General features: G+C 48.3%; 1 protein-coding gene across 2 annotated transcripts in view; it reads left to right on the top strand.

The window, feature by feature from the left end:
- Positions 1–16,457, top strand: part of LIG1 (DNA ligase 1) — a 41,583-nt gene that overhangs the window by 1,750 nt on the left and 23,376 nt on the right. For both annotated transcript variants that reach the window (XM_081216212.1, XM_081216213.1), the window contains exons 2-5: positions 8,589–8,665; positions 11,176–11,265; positions 14,060–14,198; positions 15,328–15,454. In XM_081216212.1, coding sequence (XP_081072338.1) covers positions 8,649–8,665; positions 11,176–11,265; positions 14,060–14,198; positions 15,328–15,454 — 373 coding nt within the window. In that variant the 5' untranslated portion in view covers positions 8,589–8,648. The remainder of the gene's footprint in view (positions 1–8,588; positions 8,666–11,175; positions 11,266–14,059; positions 14,199–15,327; positions 15,455–16,457) is intronic.

Raw genomic sequence — 16,457 nt, 5'->3', positions numbered from 1 at the left:
CCAAGTTTTAGTAATCAAAGGAGTGTGTGTGGGCCAGTGCATTCAGTGCCAGCACTGTTTTAGGTCCCGTGGCCATATCTTTGAACAAATAGACAAAATCCCTATCTTTATGGAACTTACATTTGAGCCCTGCACTGCTTAATACAGTAGCCATTAGCCACGTGTAGCTATTGAATTTTTTTATGAGTAGGTATTACTTTTATTATTTTTTTAATTTAATTTTTATTTTATACTGGGGTATAGCTGATTTATAATATTGTGTTAGTTGCAGGTGTACAGCAAAGTGATTCACTTATACATATACATATATCCATTCTTTTTCAGATTCTTTTCCCATATAGATTATTACAGAATATTGAGTAGAGTTCCCTGTGCTATACAGTAGGTCCTTGTTGATTATCTATTTTATACATAGTAGTAGCTATTGAAATTCAAATTAATTAGAAACAAATGAAAAACTCAGTACCTCAGTCGCACTTGCTGCCTTTCAAATGCTCTGAAGCCACATATGGCTAGAGCTCCCTTTCTGGATAGTGCAGATAGAGAACATTTCTATCAGGCAGAAAGTCCTGTTTGAAGCACTGCTCTAGAGGGTGAGACAGATTCTAACTTATAAGGTCAGGTTGTGCTATGTGCTGTGAAGAAAAAGAGGCGGGGGACAGTACAGCAGGCCAGGGGTGGCGGTAGCCGGACCTGAATCATTGGTAACTCCATTGATTTTTTTTTAATAATAAAAAAAATTACATATAGTAAAATTTACTCTCTTCGGTGTATAATTCTGTTAATTTTGAAACATTTAGAGTTATGTCACCACCACCACAATCAAGGTACAGAACCGTTCCATCACCCCTAAAAACGATTCTGGGCCTCCCTTTAAGCCCTCCGTCTGGCAACCACTGATTCCTCTCCATTCCTGTAGTGTATCAGTAGATCACTCCTTTTTATTGCCGAGTAAGCGTAAACAAAGTTTAGAATATTCTACGATGGAATACTAGCCAGCAATTAACTGCATTGTATGATGTACCACAATTTGTTCATCCATTCACCCACTGAAGGACATTTGGGTTTTTTACAGTTTTTGGCGATTATAAACAGACCTGTTGCTGTAAACGTTAGATTACAGGTTTTTGTGTGAACATAGGATTTCACTGGGTAGATACCCAGAAGTGGGATTGCTGGGTCAATACGGTAAATGTATACTTAACAGTTTGAGAAACTGCCAAACTTTTCCAAAAGTGACTGGACCATTTTGCATTCCCACCAGAAATATATGAGAGTTCCAGTTGCTCCACATCTTCCCCAGCCCTTGGTATTGTCACTTGTTTGATAATTAAATAATAGGTATGTAGTGGACTCCAAGGTTTTTGACCTGTGCAGCTGGGTGAAAAAAGCTACCAATGCTGAGATGGAGAACATTGGTTGGAGGAGGGATAAAAGTGTGTGTATGCGTGCGTGTGTGTGTCTTTTCTAAGAGTTTGGATTTGGTCCCATTGAGTCTGAGATGTTGGTTAGATATCTAGATGGAGATAACAGCACAGAAAACTAGAAATATGAGTCCTTGAGTCTAGAGGGGGAGTCACAGCGAGAGGTAGACATTTTGGGGTCGTCATCATCCCAGAGTATGTTTAAGCCATCAAACTGGATAAGGTCTCCAACGGAGTGGGTGTAAATAGGACAGAGAGGAGGGATTGGGCCTTGGGCACTGCACCCGTTAGAAAAGTGAGTTGCTACATTTTCTGTTGCTGCTGTAACATATTACCAGGAACTGAGTGGCTTAAAAGAGCACACATGGGGGCTTCCCTGGTGGCGCAGTGGTTGAGAGTCCGCCTGCCGATGCAGGGGACACGGGTTCGTGCCCCGGTCTGGGAGGATCCCACATGCCGTGGAGCAGCTGGGCCCGTGAGCCATGGCGGCTGAGCTTGCGCGTCCGGAGCCTGTGCTCCACAACGGGAGAGGCCACAACAGTGAGAGGCCCGCGTACAGCAAAAAAAAAAAAGAGCACACATGTTTATTCTCCTACAGTTTCCGAGGCGAGAAGTCTAAAATTGGTTTCCCTAAAATCGAGGTGTTGGCAGGGCTACATACCTTCTGGGGGCTTTAGGGAAAATCATTTCCTTGCTTTTTCCAGCTTTTAGAAGCCACCTGCATTCCTTGACTGGTGGCCCCTTCCTCCATCTTCAAAGCCAGCAAGTTAGCATCTCCAATCTCTGACTCTAAGCCCCTCCTTCCACTTACAAGGATCACTTGTAATCTTTTTTTTTTTTTTTTTTTTGGCGGTACGCGGGCCTCTCACTGTTGTGGCCTCTCCTGTTGCGGAGCACAGGCTCCGGACACGCAGGCTCAGCGGCCATGGCTCACGGGCCCAGCCGCTCCGCGGCATGTGGGATCTTCCCGGACCGGGGCACGAACCCATGTCCCCTGCATTGGCAGGCGGACTCTCAACCACTGCGCCACCAGGGAGGCCCCTGTAATCATTTTTAAGTGATCGCACTGGGCCCACCTGTATAATCCACAGTACTCTCCCCACCTCAGAATGCTTAATCACATCTGCAGTCTCTTGCCACGTAAGGTAACATATCCACAGGTCCAGGATTAGCGTGGGGACATCTTTGGGAGCACTTATTCTTCTCACCGCAGTGGCTAAGGAAGACCCATCACAGGAATCCAGGAAATCGGTGAGGGTGTGGTTTGAAGGAAGAATTTCAATGGAGCTAGGAGTCAGATGTTTCTACTGCTGCTGATGGGCCAAGATGAGGAACAAGAAATGACTTTTGGATTTAGCAGCCCAGAGGTCCTCAGTCCCCTTGATGAGCAAGGTCCAGCGGAGTGATGTGGGAAAACTTAAAGGTTCAAGCGGGGATGGGAGGAGAGACACTGGAGGTGGTGCCTTGGGACAGTTCTTTCTATGACTTCTCTGAAAAGGGGAGCAGAGAAATGGGGCGATAGCTGCCACGAGCACGTGGGGTCAAGAGAGGGGTTTTTGTTTGTTTGTTTGTTTAGGTGGGAGGAGTCACAGCAGAATTGTAAACTGATAGGGATGGTCTAGTAGAGAGAGAAAAGACGCAGGAGAGAAGGGAGAGGCGTGCTGGAGCATGGGGTTTGAGGAGGTGAGAGGGCATAAGATCTGCGTGCGCTGGTCGAGGGTCTGGCCTTCAATGAGGGCACAGCTGGGTGGTCCCAGTACCTACAGCTGGGAGTCGGAGCGCCTGCGCTCAGACGCAGTTGCGGAGGCAGATAAGGTGGTGGGAACTTGTTTTTCTCCCGATTGCTGCCATTTCCTCCGCCGAGGAGGAGAGTGGAGGCGGTGCTGGCGGCTGGAGAAGCTGGTGTGAAACACGGTCTGGGAGAGCAGGAGGGTTGAAGGGTCTGGGGGAATGGAGAGACTTGGACCGGAGTCTGAAGGACCCCTGGGGACCAGTCCAGGTCCGTTCCGCGGGTGCAGGCACAGGGTAGGTGGAAAGTTGGCTGGAATCAGCAGCTTTGGGGTTTTGCACGGTGAGACGGAGGGCCGGAGTCAAGAGCAAGAGAGCGACGAAAGACGGTAATGGTGCACCGGAATCCACCCGCGTCAAGGCAGGAAGGGAGGACGTGATGCAGAAGGAAAGTGAAAAGGAGGAGGATTGACTGGTTTGTAGACTTAGGGAAGGACTGGGAAACTTTTGGAGTTGGGTTCCTAAAGGAAGTTGGCTGGCAACTTAGGGGTGGTGGTTGGAGAATAAATAGGCTGTTTGAGATATAAATCAGCATATAAATGGTATTTATCGCCAGGGCCCTGAGCCCTGAGCCTCGAATCAAGAAGTTGGGTTTTAGTCGAGTTCGTTAATTTGTTTGTTCGTTCCTTCATTTTTTCCAGTCTCCTTGTTGGAGCGCTGAGTCCTATTTCACCCTTACTTACTTTGTACTTTTTTTTTTTTTTTTGGCCACGCCGGCATGTGGGGATCTTAGTTCCCCCAGCAGGGATCGAACCCCTTGCTCCCTGCTTTGTTAGCGTGGAGCATTAACCACTGGACCACCAGGGACGTCCCGTACTTTGCATATCTTTGACAGTGGGGCCCGTGAGGTTTTTCAAGAGCAGGGCCTGGGTTTCCTTTCCTGTATTGTCCCAGAGACTGAAAGTCTTGGGAGCCCTGCAGTGACTTCTGCGTGAGGCTCTGTTCTTCCTTGTGTGGAAGGGAATTTAGGGGCTCCCTGGCTGGTTGGGAAGAAAAGATCTTGACTTTGACAGATAATTCATGTCCAGGATAGATTAGAACTTTCTCAAGTGAGGGACTCGTACCAATACTAGTGTTTTTTGAGGGGCAAAGGGGCTGGGTTATTCACTACCTTATTGATTTTCATGAATTCTGAGCTTTGGGCTGTATACGCAAATTATATTTTTATTCCCAATTTTAGGTTACTTTTTCGCCTTTGACTCATAATAACTTTCAGACAGAAAAGTAGAGCAACTAGGATAATGTGCCACCGCCTCGATTTTACAGCTGTTAACATTTTGCTATGTTTGCACCGTCTAATTTTCTGAATAAAAAAATTTAACAGGGCTTCCCTGGTGGCGCAGTGGTTGAGAGTCCGCCTGCTGATGCAGGGGACACGGGTTCGTGCCCCGGTCCGGGAAGATCCCACATGCTGTGGAGCGGCTGGGCCCGTGAGCCATGGCCGCTGAGCCTGCGCGTCCGGAGCCTGTGCTCCACAATGGGAGAGGCCACAACAGTGAGATGGCTGCGTAACGCAAAAAAAAAAAAAAAAAAAAAGTTAACGTTTATTGTAGAAGTTTCAAACATACACAGAAGTAGAGAGTAGTGTCATGAATCCCTGTGTACCCATTACCCAGCCCCAGGAATTATCAAAATATGTTCATTCTTATTGCATCTGTATGTTCCTTAATTCCCCCCAAAACACCTGAATTATTTTAAAGCAAACTTCAGGCATTTGCTGAAATATTTGAACTAGTTTACAGACGTCATGACATTTTGTCCCTATTTATTTCAGCATGCTTCTTTAAGCAGTAAAGGCTTTTTCTGATTTGAGTTTCACACATTAAAAAATTAACAGAATTACTTAAGGAAACTTGAAGTGGTGTATGGGTATGACATTAAATAACACTAATGCTCATAAGGAGAAAGTTAATCCCTTTATATTCTCTTTCAGTTTGTCTTAGAAAGGCTCCGTTTGGTGCAGGGTACCTTTCACAGCCCCCTCTAGCACTTGGCTAATTACCACTCTGAACAAACAGAAAGCAGCAGGTCTGGGCTTGGAGCCTCCAGCAGCCGGTGCTTTTAACTAGAACCTGATCATCTGGTTTTGTTCTTTTTATTTTTGCGGCTGTCTCCTATTTGTGACAAGCGATGCTGTTCTGTCTGTGGGAGTGACACAAATGGGAGTGCAGGGGGCCTAGGATCTGGAGCCAGGTTGTCTGAATTTGGATCCCCCGTTTGCTGCTTACGAGCTCTGTGATTCAGGACAAGTGATTTAACCTTTCTGTGCCTCACTTTTCTCATCGGTGACATGGGGATAACAGTTGGAAATGCTTGAGTGGGTGGTTGGGTAGTATGGGGTCACATTATTGTTGGTACAGTTGTTACCTCAACAGCCCCCAGTTCTAGGGCCACCTCCATCTCCCTTGATCCCAATATGGAGGGACCCCTTCTTTCCTCACCCTCAGAATGTTAGTGGTTAAGGACATGGACTCTGGAGCCAGACATCTGGCTTTGGATCCTGGCTCTGCAACTCATTAGGTTGTGTGACCTTGAGCAGGTTACTTGACCTCTCTGTGCTTCCGTCACCTCATTTGTAAAATCAGGACAATGATGAATTGTAATAGCTTTTGCATGAATTAATTCATATAAAGTTTCGGAAGAGTGCCTACCGCCCACTAAGCACCTCAGTTCATAAGAAGTTGATTCTTTCACAGAAAAAATAATTCAGTGAAAAAAAATTCAGGGTTTCCCTAGATATGGTGGAAATTGCCAGGGTGGTATGAAGAATGTCTGAAGGTTGGGAAATCATTTTTGGAGGAGATGGGAGTGAACCAGGCACAGCCCCATGGCTCCAGAGCCCCACATCTGTTTGGAAAGTTAAGCTGAACGTAATCTGGGGACCACGGGGTGGATGCAATAAGTGTGATGAGAGAAGTACTAATTAACCACCATGAGAGGCCAGGGAAGTGAGCTGCTCTTCTAGCAGGTGCCCCCAGGAGGCTTCCTGGCGGCCCAACAGCTCGGAGCTGGGCCGAAGGGGACTGGCCCTTGGAGTGGGGGGCAGGGCCTCACCAGAGGGAAGAGCCCGTGGGGGGCTGAGAAAGACAATTAGAAAAGTTATCTGGGGCTTAGATTTACTATTTTAAAAAAAAGTTGAACAGGTAATAAATATGTATGGTTCAAAATAAAATCAGGACAGAGGTACACAGTGACCAGTTCGGCTCACAGCCCGTCACCTTGTCGGCCCCAGCCACTTCTGTTGCTTTCTTGGTTATCTTTCCAGAGTTTCTGATTGGCTGAAATAAGCAGTACTAACGAATATGTATATTCTTATTTTCCCTTGTCTTGCAAAATCAATAGCATATTATATCCACTGTTCTGCCTCCTTTATTATTTATTGTTATTAGTTAAAATGTTACTTACTAGATCTAGGCCTTCTTTCTATAGCAGTAATAGTGCCTTCATTCTGTTTTGTTTTTTACTTTTTATTTTGAAATAATTAGAGACTCACAGGAAGTTGTAAAAATAGTACACCCATCTTCCCCCAGAGGTGACATCATTTTTTTTTTAAATTTATTTTTAAATTTATTTTTGGCTGCATTGGGTCTTCATTCCTGCACACGGGCTTTCTCTAGTTGTGGTGAGCAGGGGCTACTGTTAGTTGCAGTGCGCGGGCTTCTCATTGCGATGGCTTCTCTTGTTGTGGAGCACAGGCTCTAGGCGCACGGGCTTCAGTAGTTGTGGCTCGTGGGCTCAGTAGTTGTGACGCACGGTCTTAGTTGCTCCGCGGCATGTGGGATCTTCCCGGACCAGGGCTCGAACCTGCGTCCCCTGCATTGGTGGATTCTTAACCACTGCACCATCAGGGAAGCCCGTGACATCTTATATTAGTGTAATCCAATATTAAAACCAGGAGATTAGCCTTGGACAGTACTGTTAGCTGGATTCTAGCCCTTGTTCAGTTTTTACATGCGCTCCTGTGTGTGTGTGACTGTCTGTGTCTATGCAGTTTGATCCCATGCAGAGATCTGTGGACGCACCACCACAGTTGAGATACAGAACAGTGCCGTCTCCCCAGAGGAAATCCCTGTGCTACCTACCCCTTCATAGCCCCCGCCCCCTGGCAATTGCTCATCTCCACGTGAGTTTTGTCCTTTGGAGAGTGTCATGTAAATGGAATCATGCAGTCCGCACCCTTTTGAGGTTGGTGTGCCCCCCACGAGGGTCTGCCCTTTGTTTCGGTTAACAGTATACCTTAGAAACTGCTCAGCAGCTGATTTATTTAGCCCTGTGGGTATGACTTAATGAATTGCCATGTCTCACAGCCATTGTAGCACATTATATAATCACTGCAAAAATTTTTTTCACTAACCTGAAAACTTAGCTAAAAAAAAAACCCAACTGAACAAACCTTTTGGTCTTCATTATGTCATTGTATTAGACACAAAGCAGGCTCCATACGGTAAAGGAAGCGCCTGTTCTCTGACTCAGACCCCTTTTCTTCACTAATAAATCTCACCAGCAAATCATTTTGGTCTGTAAAAACTGGAGTTTCTTCTTGATGGGGAAACTCGTGTTTCTGATTTTGTGGGTTTTTTTGCTTTCTGAAAAGAAGTGTCAATGTAAATAATTGAGAAACGATCTATAATGGGACTAGAAAAAAAAGAGTTTTATTCGAACCAAACGGAGGACTGTAGTTCAGGAGACAGCCTCTCAGTTCTGAGGAACTGCTCCAGAGAAGCATGGTTTTCAGCACAGTTCTATGTCTTGTTAGAACAAAGAACGTACATCAAACACGACCGGGAGTACATTCCTTCAAGGTTTCAAAAAGAGGAAAAGGGCTTCCCCGGTGGCACAGTGGTTGAGAGTCTGCCTGCCAACGCAGGGGACACGGGTTCGTGCCATGGTCCGGGAAGATCCCACATGCCGCGGAGTGGCTGGGCCCGTGAGCCATGGCCGCTGAGCCTGCGCGTCCGGAGCCTGTTGCTCCGCAGCGGGAGAGGCCACAGCAGTGAGAGGCCCGCGTACCGCAAAAAAAAAAAAAAGATTAGCATGCAGACACAGTGAGTCAGTATGGCCGTGGCACCTGGGAAGGGAACCTTGTCTTTGAAGGGCTACTAGCCCGGCTGTCATAGGAAGGGAGACATTTATCCCTATCTTCAGAGTGGACGTTCTTTATTTCTGGTAAATGCATTCTCTTCTTTAGTTGGTTAAAGCAGCTGCACGTTGTACGTTTGACAGGCCATATGATGGGCTGTTCAGTGAGTGTCAAGTTCAAGCCAGGTGATGGATGTAGATTTCAGGGTGATTTCCCCAAACCTCAACGTGTGAAAGTTTCTGTTTTGATCTCTGCACCATCAGTATCCTCACCAAGTATTTGGATGTCTACTTCAGGAACTGCCCATTGCAGAAGAGGAGGAGGAGGAGAGGGGAGGGGAGGATTCTGACGCCATCATGCAGCGAAGTATTATGTAAGTACCCTCCCCACACCCCTGCCACCGGCTTACGTACTCCAAGGTCTCTGCTCGCCTCTCTGACTCTGCGCCTTGTCTTAGAAGAGTTCGGGTTAGTCTTCATGTAGGGATTTCCAGGAGTTGAGCAGTACGGGAAGTGGGAAGGGGGATCGGAAAAATGGGTGGTGTAGTAACCAAAATTCTTAGTTGCAAGGTTCAGAGACCCTGACCCCTGGTTCTCAATCAGGGGCAGTTTTGTCCCCCAGGGAACAACAGACATTTTTGGTTGTCACCACCTGTGGGGAGAGGGAATTTCCCACTAGCATCTAGTGGATAAAGGCCAGGCAGCCTGCTAAACATCCTACAATGCCCCGGGTAGCCCTCCACAACGAAGAGTGATCTGGCCTGAAATGCCGGTCGGTAATGCCCAGCTTGAGGAACCCAGTACTCAGTCACGCTAGCTTCAGGAAAAGCAGAAAAGGAATTCTTTGGCTTGTGTAGTGGAAACTTGGCTTTTAAAAAAATTAATTAATTAACTAATTTATTTATTTATTTATGGCTGTGCTGGGTCTTCGTTTCTGTGCGAGGGCTTTCTCCAGTTGTGGCGAGCGGGGGCCACTCCTCATCGTGGTGCGCGGGCCTCTCACTGTCGCTGCCTCTCTTGTTGCGTAGCACAGGCTCCAGACACGCAGGGTCAGTAGTTGTGGCTCATGGGCCTAGTTGCTCTGCGGCATGTGGGATCCTCCCAGACCAGGGCTCAAACCCGTGTCCCCTGCATTGGCAGGCAGATTCTCAACCACTGCGCCACCAGGGAAGCCTGAAACTTGGCTTTAATAGTTAGATCCAGTTGTGCAGACTTTCTCCCTGGGACTCTGTCTCCACCGTTCAGCTCTGCTTTCTTGGATGTTGTATCACTCTGGCAGGCTGTCTTCCTTAGGCTTTTAGTACCCTAGAGTCAGCAATCCCGGTGGAAAGAGGTGGTCTCTCTCCCAGCTGTCACAACAATATCTAGAGTTAAGTTTCATTGGCCCACCTTGGGCCGCATGCTGGTCCCTGAAGCAGCCACTGTCGTAGCCCCAGGGATGCAGGGCCTTGAGTGGCCAGGTCCGGGGCCTGTGCCCTGGTTGTGGGTGAAAATGCAGACCCACGCGAACCATAGGGACTGAGAGAATGTGGGGGAACGGGCATCACAAGAGGAACGTGGAGGGCTATTCCCAGAAGGAGGGGATGGATTCTAGACAGATCCAGACCTGGATGTCACCCACACAGACCTGGGAGTTGGTGGCTTACACAGATCCCAGGCTGCATTTTTCTCACGTGATGAGAAATCTGGGGACAGTGTCTCCTGGGATGATAGCACTTTTGATTGCTTTCTGTCACCTTGCTTTACTTTATTTTATTTTCGTTTTTAATTTTTTCCTTTTTTGGCCATGCCGCATGGCATGTGGGATCTTAGTTCCCTGACCAGGGATCAAACCCATGCCCCCTGCATTGGGAGTACAGAATGTTAACCACTGAACCATCAAGGAAGTCCCTATTTTACTTTTTAAAGATTAAGTAAACTTTTAATTTTGGAATTATTTTAGATGTACCAAGAAGTTGTAAAGATAGGACAGAGAGTCCCCTGTATACCCTTCACCCGGTTTCCATTGCTGACACTTTACATCACTGTGGTCCATTGGTCACAATAAGGAACCAACAGGGATACATTCCTTTTAACTAAGCTGCATTTCACCAGTTTATCTGTTAATGTCCTTTTCTGTTCCAGGATCTGATTTGGAGCCATGTTGCATTTAGCTCTCATGCCTCCTCTGGGTGACATTTTCTCAGGCTTCCTTTGTCACCTGTAGCCTTACCCCCGGTTTGGTTTGTCCGATATTCTCATAATTAGCCTGGGGTTTGGGGCACTGAGGTGAGGTGCCCTCTCATTGCCTCATATTGGGGGTGCACGACATCCCCAAGACATCGTAGGCAATGCTAACCTTCCTCGCTTGGCCAGGTCCCTGCGCTGTCAAGCCCCTGTTTTTCCCCTCTCAGTACTCTGCCCTCTGGGGCAAGCCACTCAGCCTAACCAGGCTCAGGTAGAGGGGAGGGCACCTTTATCTTTTTCAGAGCACGTAACGCCTTTGGACATTTTATATTTAGCTACTTGCTAACGTCTGCCTACCCCACTAGAGTGTCAGCCCCTCCCGGGCAGGGGCATATGTGTCTGGGTCATTCCCCTGCCCCTAGCTTCCAAGGACAGGCCTTGGCACATAGTAAGTGCATAGTTAATCCCTGTGGAATGGAAATCGGGATGTGTCCTGTCTCTCAGGTGAGTGGCAAGTCGGGGCAGAAAATAAGCAGAGCGTTGCCTCCTCCGTCTGATGAGCCTCAGTTTTCCTTATTGGTCTAAGGGGGTTGTTTGAAGTCTTCTGTTGCGTCCTGGGACAGGGACGGGCATCGGAAGCTGTGGAATGTGGCGTGTGTTAGAGGGGTTATTGGTTCTGTTATCATTCCCTTTTCTGCCCCCCCCTCTGCTCCTCCAGGTCATTTTTCCAGCCCAAGAAAGAGGGCAAAGTGAAGAAGCCAGAGAAGGAGATATCCAACAGCACCAGAGAAACAGAGTCCCCTCCAAAGTATGTTCTGGGGCTGGGATGTGGTGAATCTGTTCCTTTTATCAGTCGGGACCTGGCTCAGAATATCTCAGGGCCCCACAGGGGAATTTTTGACTCCGGTAACTGGACAAGCCAAAGGTAGGGTCATCTTCAGGCACAGCTGGATCCAGGGCCTCAGAGTTGTCTTCAGGGCTCCGTCCCAGTGTCTTGACTTCATTCTGGAGCAGACGCCACAAGGCAGAGACCCTGCCACTGGCCGCATCTAAATAGAAGAGAACAATGTTCTTTCCTCCAGCGTCCTTGTCACAGATTCTTGGGAAGACCCTGCCCCTGGATTGGTCAGCTTTCCAAAGCATGCACTCGGGGTAGATTTAGCTCACATCCCCATTTTGGGAGCCTGGGCAAGTAACTTCACTTCCTGTACCCCAGTTTCCTCACGGGTAGCAGGGTATCATGATCTATATCAGGCTTTCTGTGTGGATTTGATGCCTTAACACACTAACAACTTATAGAACAGTGCCTGGTTCATAAAAGACGCTCAGTAAGTGGTAAGAATGAGGTCATAATTTATCAGCCCTCTCGACTTTTAGATCTGCCCCCTTTGTGTTTGCACTGCTATATATACACACTTATTGTGTGTGGTTTTATTTTCTGTGGCATGTTTTAATGTCTTGAAAAATAGAGATCATACTGTGTATATGGTTCCTGAACTTGCTTTCTTCAGTGACAGTATGACTTAGAGATTTTTTCCACTCCTGAACACAAAGGACCATCCGATCCCTTTTACCTTCTGCTTTGTGTTCCATTTTATGGATGTACTGTAGAAATTATTTAACATCCCCTTACCGAGGGATATTTAGGTTGTTTCTGCTTTTTGGCTGAAACAATCCATGGTGCAATTTAGTCTGTATGTGTGACTTCTTGGGCACACATGCAGATTTTTTTTTCTAGCATAGATGCCCACATGTGGAATTACACATGGTAATTATTAATACATCAACTCAGAAGTAGGTAAATAAAAATTTGAAGTGCTTCCAGTGTTTACTCTCCAGAGGAACTACTGTTACCACTTTGAGGTGTATCCTTCCATACCTTTTTCTATGCATTAAACATACGTGCGCCTAATACAGTTAGTTATGACACATAGTAGGTGCTCAATAGGTAATTGCTGAGTGAATAAGTGTTTCCCACACTTATATATTGGATGGCAGGGACTCTCATTTTGGTCACTGTTATATCTCAAGTAGCTGGCACCTACCTGACATACAACAGATAATAATACACATTTTTTTTTCTTTTTTTTTTTGCGGTACGCGGGCTTCTCACTGTTGTGGCCTCTCCCGTTGCGGAGCACAGGCTCCGGACGCGCAGGCTCAGCGGCCATGGCTCACGGGCCCAGCCGCTCCATGGCATGTGGGATCTTCCCGGACCGGGGCACAAACCCGTGTCCCCTGCATCGGCAGGTGGACTCTCAACCACTGCACCACCAGGGAAGCCCAATAATACACACTTTTAATTTATTTTTAAATAGGAAAAGCAGGATTATTCTGTATGCAAGTTGCAGGTACATATGGGCAAACATTCATGTATCTTTTACATTCATGGAATCATACTGTATAGATTCATTTAGTCAACAAATATCCACTGAGAATCTACTATGTGCCGGGCACCTAGACCCTGTGGGTTTAGCAGTGAATAAAATCAACAGCACCTCCTCTCGCAGATTTGACAGTCTACTTTCTCTCCCCACAAAAAAATGTCTTTGGGCTTCCCTGGTGGCGCAGTGGTTGAGAGTCCGCCTGCCGATGCAGGGGACACAGGTTCGTGCCCTGGTCTGGGAGGATCCCACGTGCCGCGGAGCGGCTGGGCCCGTGAGCCATGGCCGCTGAGCCTGCGCGTCCGGAGCCTGTGCTCCGCGACGGGAGAGGCCACAGCAGTGAGAGGCCCGCGTACCGCAAAAAAAAAAAAAAAAAAATGTCTTAGAGCTATGCACTTCATCTAAACTTACTTTATTCTCTTTAATGTTCCATGACAAAAGCGTGCTGTCATTGACCTAAGTAGGGAGGTGTTTGTGTACATCTTGGTCTTTGTCCAGACCGCGAGCTTTATGAGTGCAGAAACCGGTAGGAATCAGCTGTGTTCTCAGCCCCTTAAGTGACCTCCATCAGCAAGCATATTGGCTGTATTTTGACAGCCGTGTCTGTGTTCCTCACCAGACTGGGAGTGCCTCAGAGCTGGTGTCGGGGGAGTCGTTGGGCTGCTTTACCAGTAACCAAAGTCATGGTGACTTGGTTAAAGTTAAAATTGCCTCTTTCTCACTTGAAAGATTCTGAGCTGTTTAAGCAGTTTGGGGCAGCTAGGCGACTCTGTACCACTTGGTGGTCCTGGGACCCAGGTTCTTTCTCTCCCTCTCTCTCTGCTCTGTCCTGCCCTCATCTGCATTGTCAAAGGGGGTCAGCAAGTCGAAGTTCTAGGGATAAGAGAGCAGTGAGGACAAGCAGTAGGGGGCTCAGGGGCTTACATGACTGAAAGAGCGTCTCCAAAGGGATGTTGGAGGCCAGTCTCTGCCCTCAGTAGGGACTTCACGTGCTCCTCAGCATCACCCATCACAGGGTGGGCACACAGGAGGCCTCCAGAGAGCGGGATGGGTGGATGGGTGACTAAGAGTATATGCTGAGGAGGCCCCTAGAAAATGTTCATTGAATGCTTGAAAGGCAAGGAAGGGAATGAAACATAATGAAGGGCCTGGAGAATTTGGGAGTAGCGTCCCCACTCTATCTGCTGGAAAAAAACCCTCCATTTTCTCATCCTCCAGGGTGGCGCTGAAGGAGCGGAATAGAGTGGTACCTGAGGGCGACTCTCCAGTGAAGAGGCCAGGGAGGAAGGCGGCCCGGGTCCTGGGCAGCGAAGGGGAGGACGAGGAGGAGGACGCCCCCAAACCCCCCAAAAGCCAGGTAGGGCCCCAGCAGCCTGCCCACGTTTACCAGAAGAAACCATCATTCCCATTGGCCTTTGGAGCTGAGTGCAGTGGCTGCTCAGGAGAATTCTGGAGATGATGCCACAGCGGGTGGAGGAGTTGAGTGGTCCTGCCTGGGCTCTGTGCTCCTAACCCCACCTCTGCCCGGGGGCTGGGCTTGGCTCCCTGGCCTGGGGTGCCTGGGCAGCCTCAGCTGGCACGAGCAGCTCCCGATAGATAGCCCTAGCCTCGTAGGGTGGCCCTGAAGGTGCAGTGAGTCGGTTCACACCCGGATCGGAGAAGAATGCCTGCTGCGGAGGAAGGGCTTGGAAATCCGTCCAGTCTCTCCTGTTGTGGGAGGGCTTTCCATCTTCAAGTGCATCGGCTCGCTCGCTCCTCTCATTTGTCATTTCATGCCTGTTGGCTGTTCTGAGAATAACGTCTGAAGTGCAGCATTTCTCAGGCTGTCGATGGTGAAGTGCGATCCTCTGCTCAAACCCCCTGGCATTGCCAGCGCAGGCCAAAGCTCGTCCTTACAGAGCCGCCAAGGGCCCTCAGAAGCCGCTTCTTCCTTGTCATGTTCGTCTTTTCCTTGGCTAACTCTGCCCCAGGGTGCTTCTATACTGTTGCTTGCCATCCCTAGATGCCCTTGTCCAAGTGAATGCCCACATTCAGCCAGTGGGAAGAGCAGGGCACTCCACTTGCCTTTAGGTGAATGTTATTTGAACCAAGGGACCTGTATATCCTTACATTGCATTGTGTAGACCTGGGGCTTCTGACCACACCTCGATGTAAGGGAGGCTGGGAAGTGTAGTCCTCAGTCTCCTGACCACACCTAGCTGCAGGGGACCCTGGGAAGTATAGTTTTTAGTTGGGCTGTATTATGCCTAGCTAAAAATCAAAGATTCTTTTACTTTAGAAAAAAAAGAATTGTCATTGGGGTCCATGATAGGGACAGTCTGGGACCATGAAACTACGCAGGATGGTGGAGGGATGGCCCAGGTAAGAGGGGATGAGGCCTAAGTGGGGCTGAGTCCCTCTGTACTCTCAAGTGCTTGGAAAATGACGTAGCTGGGTGCTCCCTCCTTCCTCCTCTCACTCAGGAATTGCTTTCTCTCCCCTTCCAGAAGCCTGCTCCAGATTCCCCACAAGTCTCCCCTCCCAGTCCTGGCACACTGCCTGAGAGCAGCCCTTCCCACTCCAGCACCTCTCCCACGGTCGTCTCCCCATCAGGGATCCCGAAGCGTCGCACGGGTAAGGACCCGCTGGCCTCGCCCTTTCGGTTGCCTGTCTTTGTCCACACTTGGACTTCTGCATCGTTCAGCCATCCTCGTGACAGCTCCGATAGTGTTGTGGTTAAGAGCACGGCTCCACCATCCACTGGCTGTGTGACCTTGGGCAAATGACTTCCCTTCTCCGGACTGTATCCGTAAAACGAATGATAATTACAGTGCCTCCCACCCAGAGATCTTGGGAGGAGTGAAAGTGAGTACGTGTAAGTGCTTGGAACTGGGAAGCGCTCAGTAAATGTTGGTTATTGTCACTGTGATGTGTGCAGTGCTGGAGGCCACACAGCTCACTGTGGGAGCCCAGGGGAGGGCCCCTGACTCGAGGGAGACTTCTAGAAGAGAGCTTAACCAAGCTGAGCCCTGAGGGACAGAAGAGGAGTGAGCAGGGACTGAGGAGGGGAGAGGGTTCTAGGCTGGGGGAGTGTGAGTGGAAAAGGGCCTGGGGGCACTGATGGCTAGGTGTGTTGGTGCTCAGAGCTGTGGGGTTGGGGACAATGAGCAAAGAGACTAGAGCAGGTCCATGGAAAGCCCGTCTGAGAAGCGGAGCCTCTGTCGCCAGGGGGGGTGGGAAGATTTTTACACAGGGATGGGAAGGGGAGAGACCCCCCCCACATGATGCAGGATGATACGGCCTGCTGAGACCCTGAACCGTGATGACTGAGGAACTAAAATTTTTTTTTTATTGGAGTATAATAGATTTACAATATTGTTAGTTTCTGCTGTACAGCAAAGTGAGTCACTTATACATATACGTATATTCACTCATTTTTAGACTCTTTTCCTGTGTAGGTCATTACAGAGTATTGAGTGGGGTTCCCTGTGCTGTACAGTACAGGAATTGAATTTTTAATGCTACTTTAATTCAACTTAAATTGGAAAGCTGACTCTAGTTTCAATTATTGAAGCTTTGCAATAATTTGATCAACTCGGATATGTGAAGCTACTTTCTCAACGGTAAAGTCCATGAA

This window comes from Mesoplodon bidens (genome assembly GCF_964165515.1).
Source record: "Mesoplodon bidens genome assembly, chromosome: 18".
Classification (NCBI taxonomy): domain Eukaryota; kingdom Metazoa; phylum Chordata; class Mammalia; order Artiodactyla; family Ziphiidae; genus Mesoplodon; species Mesoplodon bidens.
Note: the sequence above shows the minus strand (reverse complement) of the source record. Positions and strands in the feature narration are given on the sequence as shown.